The 22,659-nt window shown below is 40.8% G+C and overlaps 1 protein-coding gene across 2 annotated transcripts in view; it reads right to left on the bottom strand.

The window, feature by feature from the left end:
* Positions 1-22,659, bottom strand: part of LOC135486085 (zinc finger SWIM domain-containing protein 4-like) — a 49,028-nt gene that overhangs the window by 8,298 nt on the left and 18,071 nt on the right. For both annotated transcript variants that reach the window (XM_064768593.1, XM_064768592.1), the window contains exons 3-8: positions 22,106-22,233; positions 20,893-21,036; positions 2,675-2,823; positions 1,417-1,567; positions 866-1,066; positions 201-386 (exon numbers count right to left, since the gene is read on the bottom strand). In XM_064768593.1, coding sequence (XP_064624663.1) covers positions 201-386; positions 866-1,066; positions 1,417-1,567; positions 2,675-2,823; positions 20,893-21,036; positions 22,106-22,233 — 959 coding nt within the window. The remainder of the gene's footprint in view (positions 1-200; positions 387-865; positions 1,067-1,416; positions 1,568-2,674; positions 2,824-20,892; positions 21,037-22,105; positions 22,234-22,659) is intronic.

Consider the following 22,659-nt stretch of genomic DNA (forward strand, 5'->3'; position numbering starts at 1 on the left):
GCAGATATCACACAAACTACTCTGTTGATGTCAGAGGTTTACACCTTTCTAAGATTTCTAAAACATTAATGGGTGAAACTATTTGGTGATAAGAAAGGAGAAGTGTAATTTACATCATATTTTGTTGCAATTATTGCACTCATTTGCACTTTGATCAAATTCATCGGGCGTCTTTTAAGGGACACGCTGTATATACGTACCATTCCACAATGGAAGTCCCTGAGAATCAAACCAATCAGTATCACACTCGTCTTCGTGGTAGCCGCAGTCCTCGCTGAGTATCAACTGGAGGTGTTGGTCCTGCCACGTGAGCTGGCTAGCCTCTAATGCCCTTTGGAATATTGTTCGAGGCCGGGGAGGGACGCGTGGTATTGAGGGTCCAGGCGCTGAAAATTGGGAGCACAAATTATGATTTTCGAACAATGCATTGATATGACAACAAGAAGTGAACCAACTGCACCATAAGTACTTGACTGACATACTGGAATTCATGAGATTGATTTGCACTTTTGTGATGAAAAAACTCTTTTGGTATGATGAGCTATAAAGGCTGGGTATTTTTACATCGATACTTCATCCAGGCACCAACAGAGGGAAAAAAACTTCGAAGATAGTGTTGAGTAGGCCGCCAACACGTAAAGTTGGAAGTTAGATTCCGGTTTTTTCAACTCCCATAGAAATGTAACAAAGTTAGCAAGGCAATAATCCCAACTTGGTTCAGCAGAAAGCTTCTCATCAGTGATGGAAGCTAAGCCAGAATTTCTGTCTATAACTGTCCCTCTTCCTCTCTGATAGTCTCATCAGTTCCAGGATCAGGGCTGCCAAAATTAAAAATGCACCGTTCTCAGACAGTGTCGCGACCTACCAGGCTCGTTCTCGTCTTCATCTGAGCTATCGTCGTCACTGTTCTGCCCGTGATGACTGTCATGATTCGTACTCGCCCGGCTGTCGGCGTCCTCTAACGGGCACATGATCATGTCTGACCACCGCTGCAGGAGATGATGCCAGATCTCTTTCTCTGACATCGTACAGTTTGGATTCAGCACAACACACACCCATAGGGCACCTGAAATGAGATCAATCATCAAATCACTCTGAATTTTCTGCTTTGTTCTTTATTTGGCTTTGTATGGCGAGTAGGATATCACTGCAACTTGTATTTGATGTCAATTATGGCCCAGGCCTTCTTCTTTGTCTTTAATATTGGCCATCAGACTTTGAATTTTGCAGCACTCAAAAAGATATCAGGTCGGGCAAGTTCATTATTCAAAAGCAATCAATACGGCTTAGTTTGCAGTTCTGCAACAATCTCATTTTCACATCTCACTCTGCCATTACATATGTCTAAGGTATACACAGAAATTCATTTCACAAAATTATAATTTTTCAGAACTTCTCATGAACAACTCTAGCTACCTAATTCGTCCCAGAGTTGTCTACATTTCTCTGTCATGGGCGTTCCCTGTGACTTCCATAAGACTAGTCTAGGATCAGCTAAGAACTGTTCAGTAATCAGCGTCAACATCCGAGCACCATTGGAATCTCTTGCCTTTAGCATCTCTCGCACCTGGAAGGTACAAATTTGCATATCTTTGAAATTAAAGGAGAAATGAACAAATACTAAACTTAAAGCATGGTGTACCATTGCCAAGTGCAGAATTCTCAAAACCTATCTACATGAACATTGGTAGAAAGCTCTGAATGATGACTTTCTAATGGTACAATTTGTAAACCAATCGACATGACCATTTGATTGAAAGCTCTCAGTGAGCACTTTCTGATGGTTCCATTTGGAATTATTCATGACCAATGGTTCAGAAGCTTTCAATGAGCACTTTCTAATGGTACCATTAGTTATAAACCTATGGAGAGGGCTATTTGTTGAAAAGCTTTCAGTCAGTACTTTCTGATGGAACCATCTGTAAACCTACAAACATGACCATTTGTTGGAAAGCTATCAATGAACACTTTCTGATATTTGTGTCGTGATTGACTGTCCTTGAATGGGCCATATGCTACAGTATGTATGGCCAACTGGGCATTCATCAACCTATAAAAGCTCAGCAACTTTAAAAAGCCACATCCTGATTATATCAGTTCGTGTCCAAAGAGACAAAGAATTTAGAAAGACACACAATCATTTCATCTTTTCATGTCAAGCATTTTGTATTGGAATCTAGTAGCCATTTGATATATATTTTTGCATTATCTCCAAACAATATCCTCCTAAATGCAGATGTGACACATGTTACAACATGTCCTTCCATAACAAAATTGCAGCAAATTTCAGGACTTTGATACAATATATTTACACAATCCAGGACCGTATATTTAAAATGAAAGTAAATGACTTGACCAGCTGTGCCAGTTTCAATTCAAAATATCATTAGCTAATACAAGTCATTGTTTATAACTGCCTAAAACAGCTGTGATTATGAATTTTTGGACGCAAATTATTACGATACACGCGCACATCGAGAGGCTCACTATTATGTCCCACCAAGGTTTTCACAAGGTTGAAATTTTCTCAGCCATACTTTCGGCCGCAGATACGTTTTTGCTCATTTTGTCATCGTTCTTACTCATTTGACCCCACTCTGTGCAGAAGGGGAAAACAAGAGTAGAGGAAGTGCTCGACTTGGTTCCCAGGACTTGAGCTTCCTTTGAAACGTACCTTAGCAAACATGGAATTCAGCTGATTCGATGAGTTGTAATACCCTCCCTGAGTCAAATACGACTTGACTTGTTCTTGAACTTGTTCCTCATCCAAATGCCAACTATTATCATCATCTACAGAAGCACCAGCAGTCGGGTCAGGGGCACCTGCAAGTAGACAAGAATAAAACATTTTTGAGAAATTTTACAGAATTTTGATGTCTCTATGATGATATTGGTTCGCAATGCCAATGGCAAAGAGAGGGTTGATTCACAGGCTGGTCCAAACTTCTGGGTTTGATGGACCAAGTGTGAACACCCTGAATCCACATGACATTTGTTTCATTTCCTTCAATCACCGATGTTCCTCTCCTTCATTGCCATCGAACTTTCACTTTCATTTCGATTTTCAGCTTGCAATACATGTATGAGAATAACCACTCTTAACCACCTTCTTTCAAGGCCTGAAGACAGAGAAAGCAGAACCGAAAATCACATTTTCATGATGATCATCTTCCAGCATGTAACAATCATCAGTTGCATGATGTCCTTGATTGTGACGTCGCAAAAGTTTACTGGTCCTGCAAACACATTTTTTCGCCACTTGGAACCCTTATGTCAGTCCTTGAACAGAAGTGGTAAGAGCCATATTCATTTTATAATTTCCAATGCAGTCATATAAACCAGATTGCCAACATTCAATTTCTCTTTGTAAAAACTGTCTGATATCAAAGCTTGCAGGAAGTGCCTTGTAAGTATTGAACTCATTGGAAGGATATAAAATGGCAAATTAAAAAGAGGTGGAACATAAGACCAAGACTTGTCACGATGGGCCCCTAGGAAGTGCCTGGTTCAAATCGAACTTATTGGAAGAAGATGCAACACAACAGTACATAGGAAAGAGGTGTGACTTGAGTAAAAGGTTAATTTACACAGGCCTCAAGGAAACCAGGCCCTTGACACAGCCAAATATGACACCAACAATTGATATATAATTCATCCACGCTGTAAACTGGCATTTGAGGCTGGCCTTTGATTTATTGGATATCTGATCAAATGCAATGGAATATGAATTATGATAGGAATTAGTCAAAGTTGCATCAGATAATGATACATTTCATCAATTATTTTCATTGTTTGTTGCAAACAGCACCTCGGGTATATTTTTCAATTTAGAAACAATTAAGCGTTTCGTCACAAGCAGATATCAAAAATTTTCAATATCAGATATTTGTGATCTACATGTATACAGAAATTAACACCCCAATAGCACATGCTATTGAAACAGCATATGTCCTATAGAAATCATGCTACGTATACCCAAGGTAATTTGAACTAATCATATCCCGAGATAAATTTGGTCCAACCGACAATGACCATTCAAAACCTACTTATTTTGCAATTGAATGTTGTCATCTAAGTTACAGTGTATCGACAAACTGGCAAGGTGTATTGAAAATGGGCAAAATCAGTTAGACTTCAGGACAACTGAATGCCCTCCACTCAAAAACAGATTTTTTCAGTGTTTTTTCAAGTGTTCTGCCAATAATGTAAACAATACACATAATACTTGTCAAAGAACAATGGCCATGTTTATACCAGGGTGACTGCTGAGTGGAAGGTCAGTAAAGCCTGGCTGGCATTGCTGATATATTGATGAATCATCTGTCCTCCAAATTTCAGACTCGGAGCTTTCAGGCCAACAGAACATGTTTTATGATCGAAAACGTTTTCCTAAAATAGCAAAAAAAACAGATATATCTCGTCTTGGGATGAAAAGCCTTTGGCATTTTTAGGCCTCTCATTTATAAAAGTGACCAAGTTGCAAATGTCACGCCTTATCAGTCCTCCGTGGACCAATACGGTCTTAGATAATATTGTGGGTTTTTTTAATATTCCAGGCCCACGAGCAGCACAAATTATTCAGGGAAATGACACAGGGACCGTAAATTATTTTATTGTGAGGCAGACTGGAGGATAATTTACAGCTAATGAGATTCAATGGGACAAGTAAAGTACAGCACCATATTATCTTGATCCAAAATCATCATATTTTATGTAAATTTAATTACTTCCAATGGGAGCCATAATTAGTTGAATTCAGAAGAACATGGGTGATATATAGTGACTATAGTGTATACCTCGGAGGAACATGAATGAATGATAAAGAGTAATACCTTAGAGGTATGGTATGGAAATTACTCCAAATGGGGCACATCCGTACCCAGTGGGCGAGACATAAAAGAAACTGAGGGTGTTTAGTATCGATAATACACTAATATACGCAAATATGCCCGGCATGTAATCTATCAATGTTACCATAAATTAGAGGGGTGATAGATAATTCTGCATGGATGTGCCTCTAATAATGGTAACACGACAGTACACACCAATGTAGCTCAAGTACATATATGAAAGCTTGCAGAAGCATACACCAATACCAGTAGCTTGCATATATGGAAGCTTGCATATGTGCCATGATCTATGAAGTATCGTTTTCTACCCAGCAGTACGGTGCTCAGATCGACCAGCTGCCAAGGGAGTACTGATCGAACTGCTTCCTCACGTGATCTAGAGGGTGACCCTGCATAGAATCAGGGGAACAACAGGTCAAGAGGCCACGTATTTTGTCTACGAGGATGTGTCCAAAGCTAGATCAAACTGGGTTCACTTGGTAGAAAGTGGATATATTAAGTTGGGAGCTGAGCATCGACTTGGGGTGATGTTAGGCTACATCTATATTCCTATTAGAGTTGTTGTCTTTTTAATTTTATAACTGTCTTAGTCACTATAAAGTCCTATCACAAGCTGCATCTTTTCAGAGTTACAGTCACTGTTTGAGGACACCTGATATTGCTATAGAGAAAATCGCCATTTCCATGGCATTCACAACAATTGTCTCTCATGGTCATTTCACTTCTGATAACTTCCTCAGTTCAAATTTTACGATTATCTTTCCGTTTTATCTCAGTTTCATGGACGGACTGGAATGGACACGTTTCCATGCACACATGATGGCAATCGTGACATCCAAAACTCGTAAACACATGCCTTTCCTTGAAAAGAGGAAGCACCCCATTCATTTCAATGAATACCAGAGGTATTTTAAAATCTCAAGGAGGATTGTCAAATCTGACAAAAAGGAATGACTAAACTTTCCAAGGAGATGGATAATCATCCGCAATTGGGCCTTTTGAAGCAACTAGGTCAAATGGTTTATTGGATTTCACTCCCCATTCAGATTCAGCCACTTGCCGGTCTTTGCTATGTACCAATTCATGAACTCATGTCAAAAGTTCGTGAGGTCCTTTTCCCAAATTTCTATACTTTATTGGATGTGATTGTCAGTTTTATCTATAGAGTTGCATGGCACCTGTGGGTTTCTACCAGATTGTACCAGCATATCACTAGTGAATAGAGATTCCATGTATGGTATATCACTTGATAGTTATCAGGTGGCACTTTCGTACAACGGAGATTCGTATGTGTCTCATACACAATTTTTGGGAGCTACTAGATTCGAAAAGACAGCCAAACCGCCCCAACAATGTCTACAAAGACTTGTTGTAGCATCTATCTACCTGTCTGGTTGGTGTTAGGTCTCACTCTCAGTCACCTGGGATATCATTCTTTATCTTCCGGTCTGGTACAGAGTGACAAAGACATATGATTCACAGCAAATCCACTTCTCCGTCCACCCAAGCAAGCAAGCCTTCTATAGTACATGCATACCAATGTCTCAAGTTCTCTGACAGGTCTGCTGTTATGGCTGAACTCACATTCATAGCATAGTATTGTATGCTAACTAACATAATGTCATCCACAGTATGCTTGCATGTATGCTGCATCCAGTGCCATTCTTGATCAATGAGCATGGAGGGACCAGAGCCACACCAGCACTATCGCTTATGAACGATGTGTGCCCTCACTTCTTAGGGAATCATCAATACCATGAACAGCCTCATATTCTACAGTCTGCATTCCATCAGTCCATTCCATCATCATGGGGAGGCAAGGTCACATTCATTCCCTTTCAGTTTAGCCTACCAACAAGCTACACATGCATGCCAGCAGAGACTACATATAGGATCCTTCAATCAGTCAATACATGATTTTATTCAGTCCAACTCAATACTGTGACCAACAGTCTAGAAATACATCAATATAGTCTAGCTCACATACTACCACAACGCGACCAACCGTATTGATAAACATGAACATTCATGTTGTCTGGTGTACATGCTATCATACTTCAATTCGAGGTCTTGGTGTGCATGAACCTGTCTAGCGCACATGCTACCTCGCTGCAACCAATGAATGTAGTCTGGCAAACATTTTTTTCGACATTATCGGAGAAGCAATCAAGGACAACTGAATATGTTCATGCTAAAGTAGATCTGCACAGAATGCAATCCAATAACCCTGACTTCCATGCAAGCGAGGTAATGAGATAACACTGAGCGCTCCCTCACACGTAACTAATGGGCCAAAACATAGGGTACGTCTTCGTGGAGACAATTACGGCATCTGGCGCACAACACGAAGAAGGTATCCCTTTAGTCGCCGCCTCATCAAGTGATGACCGATTGATGATAAAAAGATTGCTATAGTAATTGTCTTTGTTCCCAGGAATACATTTCAGGCTCGGGGTTCCATACGCGCTCACGATACATTATTCATCTAGCATAACCACGGTGGAGTCGGCATTCAAAGGATTTGTGTACGGAGGGAAAACAAGGGCACTACATTGATGTAACATGTCCCAATATGGCATCGATAGAAACAATAGCCGTGTTTGATGAATTCGGAGCCGTTCAGTGCATTTCTAACAATGCATATTGGACACCGTTGATCAGTGATCATTGTGATTTGTAAAATAGCAGGAAGGCTTGGAAGAAGGGTTACTTGGGCCACATGGAGTGAGACTTATTTGAGAATTTCAGCCTAGAGAACTGCCGAGAGTCTCACACCAATTGAGGACGAGTTTGAAGCATGAACCTCTTGACCGCTAGCCAAGCATCCAAGACATCAGACCACAGCACCTCCTTCATGTTGAACCAAGAACAATGTCCTTCTTCTCCATTTCCTACAAGCCGTCCAGCTATTTTGGTCAGATGATGTCATCTAAAGTGTCACACATTTGATGAAATTTCCGTCTCAAAGAATGATGAGTACACAGGGACTACTGACGGGCTTCTAGAAGTAGCTGATGCAGTGACACAAGATGCCTTCTTACTCCAAGCTATGTCATCAAATTCAAATACTGCCATTGGTATTGCAATACACAATGGCAATAGCATAAATTTAGTTCCATATAGCCATGGGCTAGTGTCATTTTGTTAAAAATGACTGCCCCAAGGGCCGATATGGATTTCTTTTTGTCAAATGTTGTATCTGGTATCAATGCGCATTAAACCTATGCAACCTGACATGCCTTTTCTATCAATACAGCATCAAACATTGGGAGGTATATTTGATACAGATAATCAGATAATACGGGTCCCTACATAGAGGATTCTATATCATCTGGTGTTGAGAATTTTCAACAAAACAAGTTTTATTTGAGTATCGAAGTTTCTACAACAATATTTCAGTTGACAATAATCATCTCCATGACTGATTTGGCAACTCAACTGAACTGCATGGGCTTGGGCGAACAGTTTCAAACATGTCATGAACAGCTCTGACCATAAGTCACCTCCCTGGACTGTGGGCACAGTCTTGCAGTGATGTTTATGCCATTTACACTTGCTCAATGAGATGCCTTATTGTGAAGTGCCTTGCAAAAGGCCATAATGCTATTAACCTATTCATCAAATCATCAATCTGAGTGTAATGAGTGCAGATCAGCGAATCCTAATTCGTGTTCGTGATATCCCATAATACACTCAAAAGATGAATGCATATCTTTTCAAATTAGTGCAGCAGATTTAAGAGAAAGCATTCGGATGTCATCCATAGTATAATTTATGGTCGAGCCTGGTTATGATAATGACCGTATTCAGTGATGTATGTCATAATGGAGAACAGTCGACATTGGCAGGTGTATTGTTCTACGGAGAATACAAATCACCAAGGTAAAGGCTAGCAGCAGCCACCGGAATCGACTATTGTCTAGGGACAGCGCAACCATGACGCTACATAACAGGGGCAACCGGCTCCACGGCAGCTTCATGTCCTTCCTCATTATATCATTTTCTGTCCTTGTTTCTCTTCATGGAGAGAAAAATACAATGTACTGGCCGATCTGTTCTTCTATAAAAGAAGAGTTGGACAACTGAAAACATACAGACATCCCAATGTTCCATCCCGGTTTTATATACAACCCATCCATCTTCTGCTCCACGTCATGACATGAAATCGACATCAAGTAAATAGAACAATACAAAGCTTAATTTGAATTCAGTCGATAACTCAAGTCGATGTCCGATCCTTTGCTCCGCGCACAAAATCAACAAATTCAAATCCCCAGCGTACAATGTACAGAGCTAGCAATGGATTTGAGCCATCAGTACACAATCTACGGAGCCGGAGCTAACAAGGATCCATAACCTTCGATAAGCAATCGAGAGCTAACAACAGCGTAGATCTGGAGCTAACAAGGCGCTGCATCCGGCGACACACGATCTCGAGCGCGCACAACGAATTGGAACCCTCTGCAGACAATCTACCTGCCGGCGTACTCATCAATCAACATTATCCAACAATAAAACAAAGAAGTTCTCCTGTCAGCGGAGCAATATGGGGCTTCTGATAAAGTGAGTAGTGGTAGGCAGGGGGAAAATAATCAGCCATGAGGTCCTACATGGAACAATTAGAGTGAGTCTGACTCGGGGCACACTGCGGTCAAACGATTCTCTGCAGTGCACCCAGGACGGAGATTTGCACATGGTCAAACTTTACTTCCAGAAGTTTTAGGCCGTGAAATTGTGCCACAGCTGCCAGGGGTTTGACTCAGAGGTACTCGAAGTACATCAGCACGAACACTGTACACAGTGAAAATGGGATTTTCGAGCCAAACGCACAACAGGATTTATTAGCTTTCACGCCACAGGACCAGAAGGACGGCTTCATTGCAGGGCAATGGGGCAATGGACTTAACTTTTCCGTTGGAAAGCACAATATTCCTATAGCACGTGATGCTAGATGAGTCCACATCAGTATTGGAGGTGACAATATATTAGCATAAGACCAATAAGCTGTCTCAAACATAAGACAAACTGCTGTGTCATTTTATGTGGCCAAAGGATCCTTCGAATATTCATGGAACGAACGCTAATGATGAAAGCAACTTTGTTCATCCACCTCAGTGCCAAAATCATGACGAACAGAGTTTACAAAACAGACGAGACATGCAATTTTCACAGAATCATTTTTTCAGAATTTTAGCATTATGGTTTGATGTCCCATGGCTTTCCCGCCGAACGACTGAAAGCAGATCTTCTTGAAGGTCAGACTGCCACACATTCCCACAGCTCTTCAGTGGTTGACATGAAATATTCAACACAAGGTTTAGTGTCTGGTATATCATGCATAAGATTTGGCTCGATCGCCGAGGAAGAAATATTTCGATCTTTAAATCAGTATATCGTTAATCGGTACTGTGGGTGTGCTAAATCATGATGCTCTGCTGCTCTGATGACTGATGCCAGTAGCCTAATTTCAACGGTTTTTCTGAAATGTTTCAGTCACGCTACAGAAGAGGATGGGGAACAGGATCTTGACTGGAACCTTAGCAAAACACAACCTTAGGATGATAAAGCTGCACAGATGTAAGTCAAGAAATTGCTGCAGCATGTTACTGCTCTGGCAGAGCATACTATAGGTCTATGATATATGCATATCGAACATTTCAATTTAGTCATAAATTACGACCGCAATTATCGGTTTCATACGGACAATGCTCAACAATTTTAGATGATGAACACATGTTATGGTTCACATACCTGTAACACAGGAAAAAACTAGCATAGGTTTGGCCACATGTCCTGAAATCATCACACAGGCTCCCCTAAGGCCGGTGCACCCTCCGGTGTAGGATGCTGTTATTGCCCACGGCCATCAATAACTTATATCATCAGTTGTGCACATCAGCACACAACACGGAAGGGATTGTTATATCGAAATTCTAATTCAAATAAGTTTGAATTATTCCCGATGTCAGCTGCACGCCCTGCAAAATAGGGGTAATGTCCCAAGACCTGATGAATGGTCCAAGTATCAGCTGTGCACCCTCCATCAAACATGTTATTGTTTGACCATCACATGATGAATATACGCAAACACTCAAATATTGAAAAAGCCGCCATATTTCATTGACAGACCATTCTAAAGTTTCATTAGATTTGAACATACGGTCAAACAGAAACAATATTCTAATCAAGCATTGAATAAATATGCGCAGCCAGTATAAGCCTTGTTCACAGACATCTGAAACCTTTGTTTGGTCGACGAAATGAGCGAATCGACTATTATTTCAAAATACCATCTCAAAGCGGGTCATTTTTCCTCATAATGAAGAGATCGAGAGTAATGCCTGCTGAAGACTACAATTCATGACATACTGTATCAACCCTACTCCCCCCCAAGCCAAAAAAACTGACCATCCAAAAACCAGGCAGCAACAATTGGCTTAGCATGATCAATTTTATATAAATTTCATGTCACCTGGCTCTCTCTCATAACACAATCGCAAGTCAAATATTGATAAAGAATGGAAAAACTTCCACACATTCTTTACATCCTTGTATATCAAACAAGATATGGTGTCTCAAGTTTTATTGCTTTGAAATGGAAAAAAAACTTACAAAGGCCAGGCTGTGATGTCATACCGTTGAAACTTGATCATAAAACAAGGCGCTTTTTTGTTGCAATAGTTTTGGCTTTTAATGAGTGAAGACTTTTTGCAACTAAACAATGCTTATTCCTCATACATATCCAATTTATTTAATAATACAGAACTGCTACAAGATGTACTATTCAACCATGGGACTCTCTAGCGATAAAATATGGCTCAAAGGCTAAAGATTTCGGCTAGATACATGTAGTATAAAAATTACCAAGAACTGCAACAAAATGAGACAAAGTTTCTTTCAGATTTCTGAGTTAACTATAACAAATAACACAACTGGCCAACCTCTGCATAATATGCCAATTACCAGGTTCCCCTCAAATTAGGATACAAGGGCTCACAACGTGCGACGACCAGTCTGTGATTTAGTCGAGAAGCCCTCTCGTTATTAACAATCAGCAATAAGCAAAAGCCAAGTAATGACTTTTCAACGCAATCATGGCTCCAGGACCATAACTTCATTTCGAATTAGCCTATTTGTATCATTAACGCTGTTACTGCAGTGTATTTGGCTATTACTTTTTCTGATCCATGCAGTCATTGACCTATACATGTAGCTAAAGGGTCTAGACTAAGTTCAATATGCCACAATATGTGCACATAATATGCAGTTTGCAGCAATAACATAATGCTTTTTTCCGTATAACTATCAAGGTTTAAAAGAAAATAACATACTGAGATTCACTCAGAAAGTTTCCAGATTCATACATCTGAATGAAAAGAGTTCTCCGGACTATATAGTGAATTTGATTAACCCAAATATGAATAGACTTTTCACGAAGCTGGCATGAGCCAAAAATCGTTGTCTGGGCAGGATGTACCTGGGATCCCATCCTTATTGTATATGTAGCTCGATTCAAGACAAGCAGTGGTTTGCATCCGAATTTCCCCCAGAATTGCATGCTCTCCAAGAATTAGTACGGAGCCCTTTTGTTATAAGCATGTTGAGATATCGGGGCAGCTCAGGTACCCCAGCTTCGATCTATCTTGAGCAAGGACTTTACCCTAATCTTTCCCCTTACATGTTAAACTGCCCAACCCCGAGTAATGAAGAGGAAGTCGTCTGTCATTGCATTTTACATGATACACCCTGTAATCTTTGGAAAATGTATGCAGTATTAGCCTTATGATATTCAATATACTACATAAAATTGCCTTAAAATGGTTAAATGTACATACACACATGTGGCTGCTATTGAATCAGCTTTGGGAACCATTGCGACCGTGGACAATAACTTGACCATAATCGCCAATCTAGTATATCAAACTGGGATAAGTAGAACATGGAAATGAGATGGTGATTGAAAGAACAATGACCATAAATGAACATGTGAGTATATGAGGGAAATTGTTCAGGTGCTGTCAGAGATAAGGGGCTGTAGTTATTATCAGGACAACTGTTTTCATAGAGAGAACCCGTCGAATCTGAGGGTGTGGATGCCGGCCAACCTGAGGGTCAGTGTCATGGACCGAAAGTCAAGTAAAATGGTCATTCAAACTGGCTTGATTTTTTTTGAAAGTTGGTCCATTCATATTGGCATAATCTTGTCGTGGGAATGCTATCACTGACTACCCTAATTTAGCTTTTTTCCTCGTTGCTTGCTCATTTCAGTTGATACGTGGATGATTGTTTAAACCTGGAACTGTCCCGAAATACAAGGTCATTATGGGTCATGAAGTGTTAAATAGATTTAGCACTAAATCAGGGGATGATGCAGGTCATAAATCAACGTTATCCCAGTAATAGGATCAATTTGGCAACCCGCCTCGCTCAACAGACCATCGGCCAGAACAATGGCAAGGGCGGATCGCATCGCTGACTGTGGATTAGAGGAAACAATCAAATATCTAATTGTTTATGCATGCTTGATTGTCAAAATAATCAATGAACTTTCAGGTACCCTGAGCTCGGTTTAAAATATCATATCAAATGCCAGGCACAGAATTATCAATGAAGATTATACTGCATGCTGGGATACCCATAACCGGCGGTTTACAAATTGTACGGTCCACGACAAAAATGCTACCTTGCTTTGATCGTTTGATGTGAAATCCTAATATAGCAGGGTGCCGCGCAACTCATGCCAAATCAGCCTTTTTCAGGCAACAAAATCACCATTTCGCAAATTACAGAAATCTGTAGCGAAGAAAATGAGCATCAAGGATTCGTTAATTGATGCAAGTTGACAAGCATTGTTCAGAGAGTGGTTTGACAGAATGACATCCAAGTGTCCTCACAGCGGGGTCCACATCGACGACAAGGTCAAGGTCGTATCCACAGCAACGCTTCTTTATCCACGCTGCAAACGATACATCAGATTTAATGAAAACTAAAATCATCTTAGCCATGTCCTATGGGTAAAGAATATTATTCAAATAAAATGCCCCAACAGTTTTCTATGGCGCCGTGACAGACCCTTAGAAAAGCAGGACGGGTAATCGGCCTCTTATCATTTCGCTTGGCGTATAATATATGGTTGGGCTCCATTTACAATGATTGAGTATAGACTAGTGTCAGGAATATGCACGCACACTGGAACGATCTATAAAACCCATAGACTCGTTATTTTGCTTTCTTACCATGTGCAAGATAAATACACGTACAACGACAACATCGCTTGTCAGTACGCCGTATTTATCCAAATCTGTCGTGCAGCATCGAGCTGGGATTATTGATGAGACAGCGTAATACAATGCAACCAATAATATTTCATTCGCGTTTGTAATAAAATTGCGTTGTTTCATCTGTTCTCTCTTACGAGTGAAAAATAAATGCGAGTAAAGCGGATAATTCTCTGTTCACATTATGATGTCTGTAGTTTCTCGTCGAAGCATTTGCTGCATACACCAATGAGATCACTGCAATGATCTGGGCCCGGAGAGTTGCTTTGTCGTAAACTTTCTAACACAGCGTAAGGAGTAATTTACGACTGCACCGAGACTGTTCTCCTTCGAGTGCAGTTCATATTAGGCGTCGGCAAACTGTGTTAACGAATCGGATCACAGGACGAGATAAGGACAAAGAGAAATTAAAACGCATTGTGATGAGCATTCATGAGGGATGCAATCTGATGCCCCGATGTTGACAGATCGATATCAGCTTTTTAAGGATTCTCTGGGTCTTTTGGGAAGCATGGTCTCCACAAGAAATGGTTCCACAGAACGTAAGAACATAAAGGTCATGGGGAACGTAGCCAACAACAAACCTGCCCTTGTTAGAAACGAGATGGAAAACTATGTTTTTCACAACATTTTGGGGAATTCAAACAGATATGTTTATTCTCAAAACTACTGTACAACTTAAAAGTTTTGTGAGCCTACATGTTCGTGAAAACATGGCTTCTCCTCTGAAAATGGGCAAGGATGGTTTCCTTCAAACATGCGACAAGATTTTTCAATACAATGCTACACAGCTCCTTCACCCTCGCAAGAATTCCATAAAATCAAATTTCCAGATCTGAATCGCGAGCATACATGTATATTCAGCACATAGAAATATACAGAAGGCATTACAGAAGAGGCAGGGGACCAGCTGACAAACATCCCGGCCCATATTTTTTCCGTATTACAACTGGAAATGAAAATTGGATTGGATTTCTAGAAATGGGATTTATATGATGAAATATGGTGACAAATTTAATTTGGCTACGCATTTTTTAAGGCTTGAATTATATCTGACTGCATGTAAACCTCAATTTGGTATGTCATTTATAGCCAATTTGAACTTTTGAGATGGATATGAATGGTGATGGCAGTGCCTTCAGCATCATATGTTCTCACTACAACACTAGAGATATCAATACCAGAAGCAGACTGGATTTTCACAGGGAATAGGATGAAGTGTGTTCACAATGGGTCCATTCGCCAAAGAGCTAAAGGAACTACATGTATCACCACACGGGACCAGAGAGACAACTTAATGCTTTGCATTCCTGACTTCTGAAAGCTACCGGGCATTGTCCCAAAAGGAACCAATGACTTAACCTTAACACTCAAAATGCAAAGCTGCATCTCAAATAGATGAACAGTTTGCAAGGCCTAAAGCAAGATTATCAATCGTTCGTGAAATCTGATAGAATACGGCAATCTTGAGGGAACGTCCCGACTGACAGGTTGAATGGCTATGATCATAGAAAATTGTAACAATTACAATGAAATTCAACTAAATTATGATCACGTTGTAATGAACGCCAATTGGCAATAATTTCTTCCACGAGAAAAGATGAAAACAAAAGAGATGTTCATATCCTCAAATTTTCTTTATAACGTCCTGTGGTTGCATTCATGAGCTCAAACGCCGCTGAGCAACAAATCAAAAGCGTATCTGGTTTCGTCGAATCCCTGGAAAGATAGGTACTGCTTTGATCTGTCCTGTAGAAATAATGAGCAAATGGCCTGACAGAAACTGTCATTGTCTCACGTTCATCCTGTGCCCTTCAGGGGTAGGCACCTGCCGGGAGAAAAGCAACGCACCAAAAGATGATACTCCTCATCTCCTGCACCCCTGGCTCAACCAAATGAGTCATTCTTTCAACACGATTGGACTTGATTACTGCAATAATTAGGGATGACAGCCTGACCTTATCGCAAGAACAATTCCCAAAATACACACTTGGGACAAAGAAGGTAAAACAAATAGGAGGGAACCCTTAAGTCTCAAAATGGGCAGTGAATGGTCAAAGGCAACCACAACCAAGGGACGTAATTACTAGCCCACTACAGCCAGAGTAGCAGACTCATACTGTTCTATTGATGACTGAGAAACATAAGATGTTCTTGCAAGCAAGGCAGTTGCGTCTGCCTCGCAGAGCATCCTTCAGTTTCTGAAAGCTCGCCAAAGGCACTGGGCCATTCGTACGCAGGAAACAAAGAGAGGAATCAATTTCTAAAACTCAGCCGTAGGATGGCGATGTTTTATTAACAGGACAGTGAACATGAACGACCATGAGTCGAGGCAGTGCTTTGGTGGCAGACGTCAAGAATGAGGGAGCAAACACCAATATGGTGAGATGCAAAGGCTGTCTTCGGGGAGGGGATTTCAACAAAATCACAGAGCAGACGTAAAGAATGGAGGAGCAAATAAAGAAATGGATGTGAATGTTTGACATCTGCCGACTGCGCAAAGGAATGGGTTGTTTTGTTGGGGTAAGCTGTATGGAGAGCAGTCCATGCCAGCCTGGGTTTCCAGTGGGAGAAAGATGATCTCCATCAGCTCAGAGCACCAGAGATGCGGAGCAAGAGATTCGGTCAAGTATTTCTTCACTTGAGTCACAACAGAAAGTCAATATTTGGTGAAGAACAATTATTCCTTCCAGCATCCCTGATAAATGGAAAATAGTGTGGAGGCACGTTTTTTGGGGGATGAGTGTTCAGTGACTCAAGGAAGCACGTGAAAAGCCACCATGACTTAGCGTGTTGACACCGTCATCCAAATCTGACACCGCTGAGTGATGTAATCAATGCCTTGAGCAACAGATGAATGCAACCACCTCATGACTCTGCCAAGTGACACAGTGGAACAGGAATAGGGTACAGGCAATGTGGTAGAGACTGTCGATAATGTGACTCAGACTTACCACATACATGATCTAGCTCTTTCTGGGAATGACCAATAAATGTGACAAACATTGCCAAAAGAAGCTATTTTGAGTTTGTGAACATACATTGTAGTAGAGATAATTTCCAACAAAGGCACTGAAACACAGATGAGGTTGGCAATTGCCTGAGCCACCCTTGAGGGTGCAGCGAGCATGAAACTGTCTATCCCTTCCAAAGAGACGACTGTGGTCGATTTTCTCCCATCTATAGGAATATCAACTAGTCAACTTAAGATCTTATGCAACATTTACTATTTCAGATACGTTGCAAATAAACAGGAATGATTATAAATTGAACTCTGTCCAGCAAACTGGAGCTAATGTCATGATCTTATCAAGCAAACCGCATCAGTCCTTCTGAAATGGCACCTTAGAACGCTAAGTGGTCCAAGGGAAGTTTCATTTACATCACCAATGCTGCGATTTCCTCCGCATTCAAAAGCTACCTCATATCAATTCAATTTTCTTACGACTTGACTGCGTGCTAACAAATGGTAATGCTCGTTATGAAAGGACGTGTAAACCTTTGATAGGCTAGCCTTCCGTCTAGCTCTGTATGGCAAAATGCTTCGATTTCTTGATTGTGAGCTCGGGCATAAATGATGGAGGACAAAATGACCAGGCAGGCTGGGATGAAATAAAGTCAGGAATATATGGGAGTAATATTTAAATGACGGTAAATTTTATTTACGATTGAGCCATCAGAAGTTATAAATATATTGAATAAATATTCATTACTTTGCATCTACACAGGAGAAAAACAACATCCATCTTTCTCCAAGAATGGACAATCTTCAACCGGTCCTTCTGGAACATAAAGGAAACTTGTTTTAGAAAGTGGGGTAGAATATTGAATTAGATGTGGAAAAGGCACAATTTCATTAACCTGAAGTGAACAGGTTTTAAAATTACCTTATACTGTATAACTAAGTAATTGCTTTCCAGAAGCAACGTATCAAAAGTTTGCACACTTTTGCATATTGTGATTTGTCATATTTCCTGACCTTCAGAAACAGTGCACTATGGTCTTTCTCCCCAATCTGCGTTGTGTCCCATTCTGCAGGTCATGTCCAAACCTGCCACAACCAATTTCTCAGCGAATTCTTCAATTTCATTGAAAGTAACTGATTATTTCATTCCATAAAGTGATAAAAAATCGTATAAAACTCAAGCAAATATTAATCCTACTCCCTATGGCCAAAACATATTGACAAACCAAGCCAAGAAACCGGTTTGGCAGACAGGAACATATTTTTATTCCAGGGAAGACTATTCGCAACTCTCAGGGCAACGGGAAAAATACCCTTGGTGTTTGCTATCGAACAATGAACAGATAGCCAAAAGCTGAAATAACAGAAAGAGTCCAAATCCGATGCCCGCTGAGCTGATATTGCGGGCTATGACCACGGAGAGTCAGAAAATAAATAACTCCAAGCAGCTGACGTGTACACTTGGGTAAAGAAAACACTCACAAATTTTCGTCATAAGGAACTGCGAAGGCAGCGGATAATTTTAGAGCCGTTGGTAAGATTCATGAATATTCATGAGACCACCAAGAGTATACCCTCAAAGCGCATGCCATGAATTCTCACTAATGCATGAAATCGCTATATAAATTGTACGGCGGATTTGGGACAGAATATTGCCCTATCTCTGCCATTTGTTTTCATTCTAACTGCCGTAAACTGGTCTACCTGTCTTGTTTCTGTACCGTGATAAAGACAAATTGGCCAAGTCTCAGCCATTAGGGAAAGCGTGGAACATTTGTCAGGCTAATGCTGAAGTTTGCATGTCATGTGAGTCGGCAGGTAACATGGTATTCGGAACAAAGAATAACAGTGAATCCTGGCAGACTGTGGGAATGGACTAGACTGGAGAATCTAAGCCTGGCAGCTGAAAAGTCATGCAGTCAGTATCAACTGTCCTGTCTGGTTTTTCTTCAACACTGTGACCCGAGTCCTTGTCCTAAGCAAGAATCATTCTAAAACTACAAGAAGATTCTGGGTATTTCATTTTTAGTCTTTCTGATTCCTACTTGAAGTGGAAACGTACGTCCATCGGGACGAACTGTCTCCAAGGACAGTTATCCAGGACCCATCCGCGCTAATAGTCCAGGGACACGTTGTCTACTAACTGATCTAACTTCCCACCAACATATCGAAAACCGTTGCAATACGCACAAAACCTTGACAATCTCAGCAAAATCATGCAACAATAGCTTCGCTAAGCTGCATATTCAGCACTGGAAAGAATCAGAAGTGGACAACACTATTTTTACAAAGCATGGATGAATACTGCATGCTAATGTTGACTAATGCTGCATATAGCAGCTAATACACGACACTGCAGTCAAAAGAAGCTACTCTGCAACATTGAAATAAACAATAGCAATAGAATAGAGCTTTGTCATGGAATTCTTAAGACAGATGGTAATGCCTTAAGGAAACTATTGTGGCTTTCACCAGATTGGTTCGGGTAACAGGAGAAAGAATCAAGTGGACGCAATCTACCATTATCGACCCAGTTAAGCCTGGAGTAATGACTGTAAGCCGGGGACAGCATCAACCAAAGTTGCATGCTCCAGGAATTGTCCTTGGCAGTGCACTACAGTACAGATTCAACTAAGTTGCAAGCCCAGGGGGGCACTCTCAATTACATGCGTAGAGCAATCTTGTACCCTGGATTTGAGATACACTCCTCCAGCGGATTCTTAGTTCATGGAGGGAATAAGGATTGAGACAATCCAACAAATCATCAACTCCTGGAGTTCAGAATGACCTAAGACCAGTACTCTAGTGGAACATATCCGACCTTTTTTTCCTTACCATCACAAAAGTGAAGATCAATTTTTTGCCATAAGCCACATTTCATCCCCATTGTTCGTGCAAGACATAAAACTAAAGCTATTTAACCATGATCAAGACCATACAGTCCCACGGGAAAGAATTCTTTCCAAAGCTTCATCAAATTTACCGGCACAAAACCGGATAACCAACTGAACTGGATGACTGCTCGTGGCATACGACTGGGCAGTCCTCGAAGTCCCACAGGGAGTTACCAAAGGTTTCAAATCCATCATAATTTTCCTCATTTGAGAAGTTCACCAGCGCATGTAGGAAATGATGTGCAATATTTGACTGCACCTAAATGCAGCAATCAGTTTATCTCGTCCATTAATACCTGCTGGCGACATGCCTTTGTCATAGAAACAAAGCTAGGTAGCTAGCTGGCTACAAATTGTAGCCTGTCATGCAAATGTTGATGCTTAGGGAACAAAGGCTGTACGGGATAGCTTGGTTCAAATCTCGATCTCATCAATATGACAAGTCCTTGGTAATAAAACAAAATGTAAAGCGTTCATCGACAGAGAGTCGATTCCATGAGACAATGAGGTGATTGGTGAGGACGTGCGACAACAATGCAGTCGCCATGGTGAGAGCAGGGCGGTCGATTGGATCGCTCAAGCTAGCGTTACCTCATCAATGCAGAACACAAGGTTGGGCAAGACGGATGAAAGGATCTGCGATGAGAAAGAAGGAACGTGGGGAGGCACTGGGAAATAAAAGAAGCTTTGTCTACACAATCAATATTCTTAATACTGTATTAAGCTGGGGTGAACTTGGATGACCCGAAAGTCTTCCATCTAATCTAAGCAAAGTTTGATGAAAACAGCAAAGACAACAACCTGTCCAGAGTGCCCAATGGCCTTGAACCTGGAAACGAATGGCCTTGAACCTGGAATTGAATGACCTTGACAATGAAACAGAACGACCTTGAACTTGTACTTACCAGGAAGTTGATTGATAGCAGACCGTGCTTGCAGAATCTCATCAGCTAACTTTTGTGCCGTGGGTAATACATCGGTATGGTGTTCAGCGATCAAGTACTGTGCAAACTTTTGTAACTGTTCTCGACTCATTTGTAATAATGTTTCTGAAATGCAGAAATTGACATTTAAAATGATGGGAAGATGGGAATGAGGAACATTATCTACTGATCCATTGCCGAAGATTTTTCAAGCTGACCGTTTCTCAATTTTGTTTGCCAGGCAGTTTAAGGGAATAAAGGGAACCACTGTCTATCTTTAAAGAATGGAAATTCGTAAGTGTGATAAAGTGTGTCAGGAAACAGTCAGACTAACCAAATTCTATCAAACTTTTCAACCATGTTCCATGATTTCTTTCATGGTGGACTACCCCCTACTATCACCTTGGGTAAGTCAAGCATTTCAGACAAAGCAACCAAAAGGAGATGATCACCACTGGCTATCACTTCAATGAACCCAAGTCATCTCGAGTTTATTTCCGACGCACACAGGGCATTGAGAATGCATTTTTGTCTGATGGTCAACAGTTGGTCAGCCTGGTCTCTTTTCACCGACAAACCATTACCATATTTCAACACTTCCTAATTTTATCAAATCTTTGTTGGTGTGTAACCAGACTCCCTATTTGGTAATTGTTGTTCAGGCCATAAACGGAACTGCAAATTTGCCACTTGCAAATAGATTTGGCAGCAATTGATTATGAAATGAAAGATGGCTGCATTTTGGCCACAGGGCGGGTGCAGTGTTTCCACTGCTTTGTAAGGTCAAATTTCTAACTATAGGTAGGCTCTATTGAATTTCCTTCTTCGTCTTCATCTTCTGCCACTGCTTGTAGGCACGGGGCAACAATCCTGGTTAACACTAGAGTTCTGTGTTTGCGCTGAGGAACTATTTCTGATTTTCACACTATAGTCAGAGAAATAACCCATCCAGTAACATAAAGAGCATCTAGACACGCCATAGGTTAAGAATCAAGAATTCATGCAGCTCATTTCTACTCCCATGGTGATGACCATATCAAAACTGTGTGAAGCTTGCAAAATGTTGGAACTGTGCAAAACCTTGAAGCTTCCAGTTGAACTCAGAGAAGTTAAAGCAGGGGTACATTTTATGATACCACACAACAATAATAATGTCTCTCTCATTACTAAAAATCAAAGACAACCTCAGACTTACCTGATATAGGTACCCGCAGCTGGACGCTGACAGGTTTGCGTATTCTGTACAAAGAGAGCGCCACAACATGCTGGCACCAAAAGATGTCCCTGTTCCCACAAGCACATTTTACTGAGGTAATTTTACATCTGAAAAGACAAACCAATATCATTATATTAGATATGTTTTTTAGAGCATCGTCTTGAATTCACAGGACAAGGATCGTGCCAAGAAAAGGATAAATCCAGGGATACACAGACAACTGATCGGCAGAGACAGAAACTAGCCCTCGTTCTTTATGAGCCAAAATGGTAAATAGATCACTCCAACAAAGACATTAAAGGTGTGTGTTGAAGAAACCGGTAACCTTCACTTTTTCACACTTGGTGAAATTGACTTCTCAGTAATATTTTGTTCACCAGACTGCACTCTATCGACTGAAATCGAAAGCATTGCTCTACATGGAACCAGTCTGGAGAAAGATCTCATTCTCAGTCTGAACTAAGACGATGAAGAAACAGACCCAAAGTGGCAACGACAATGTTCCCTGCCCTGTTTCTTCAATGCCACACCTC

The sequence above is a fragment of the Lineus longissimus genome, chromosome 4 (genome assembly GCF_910592395.1).
Source record: "Lineus longissimus chromosome 4, tnLinLong1.2, whole genome shotgun sequence".
NCBI classification, from domain to species: Eukaryota; Metazoa; Nemertea; class Pilidiophora; order Heteronemertea; family Lineidae; genus Lineus; species Lineus longissimus.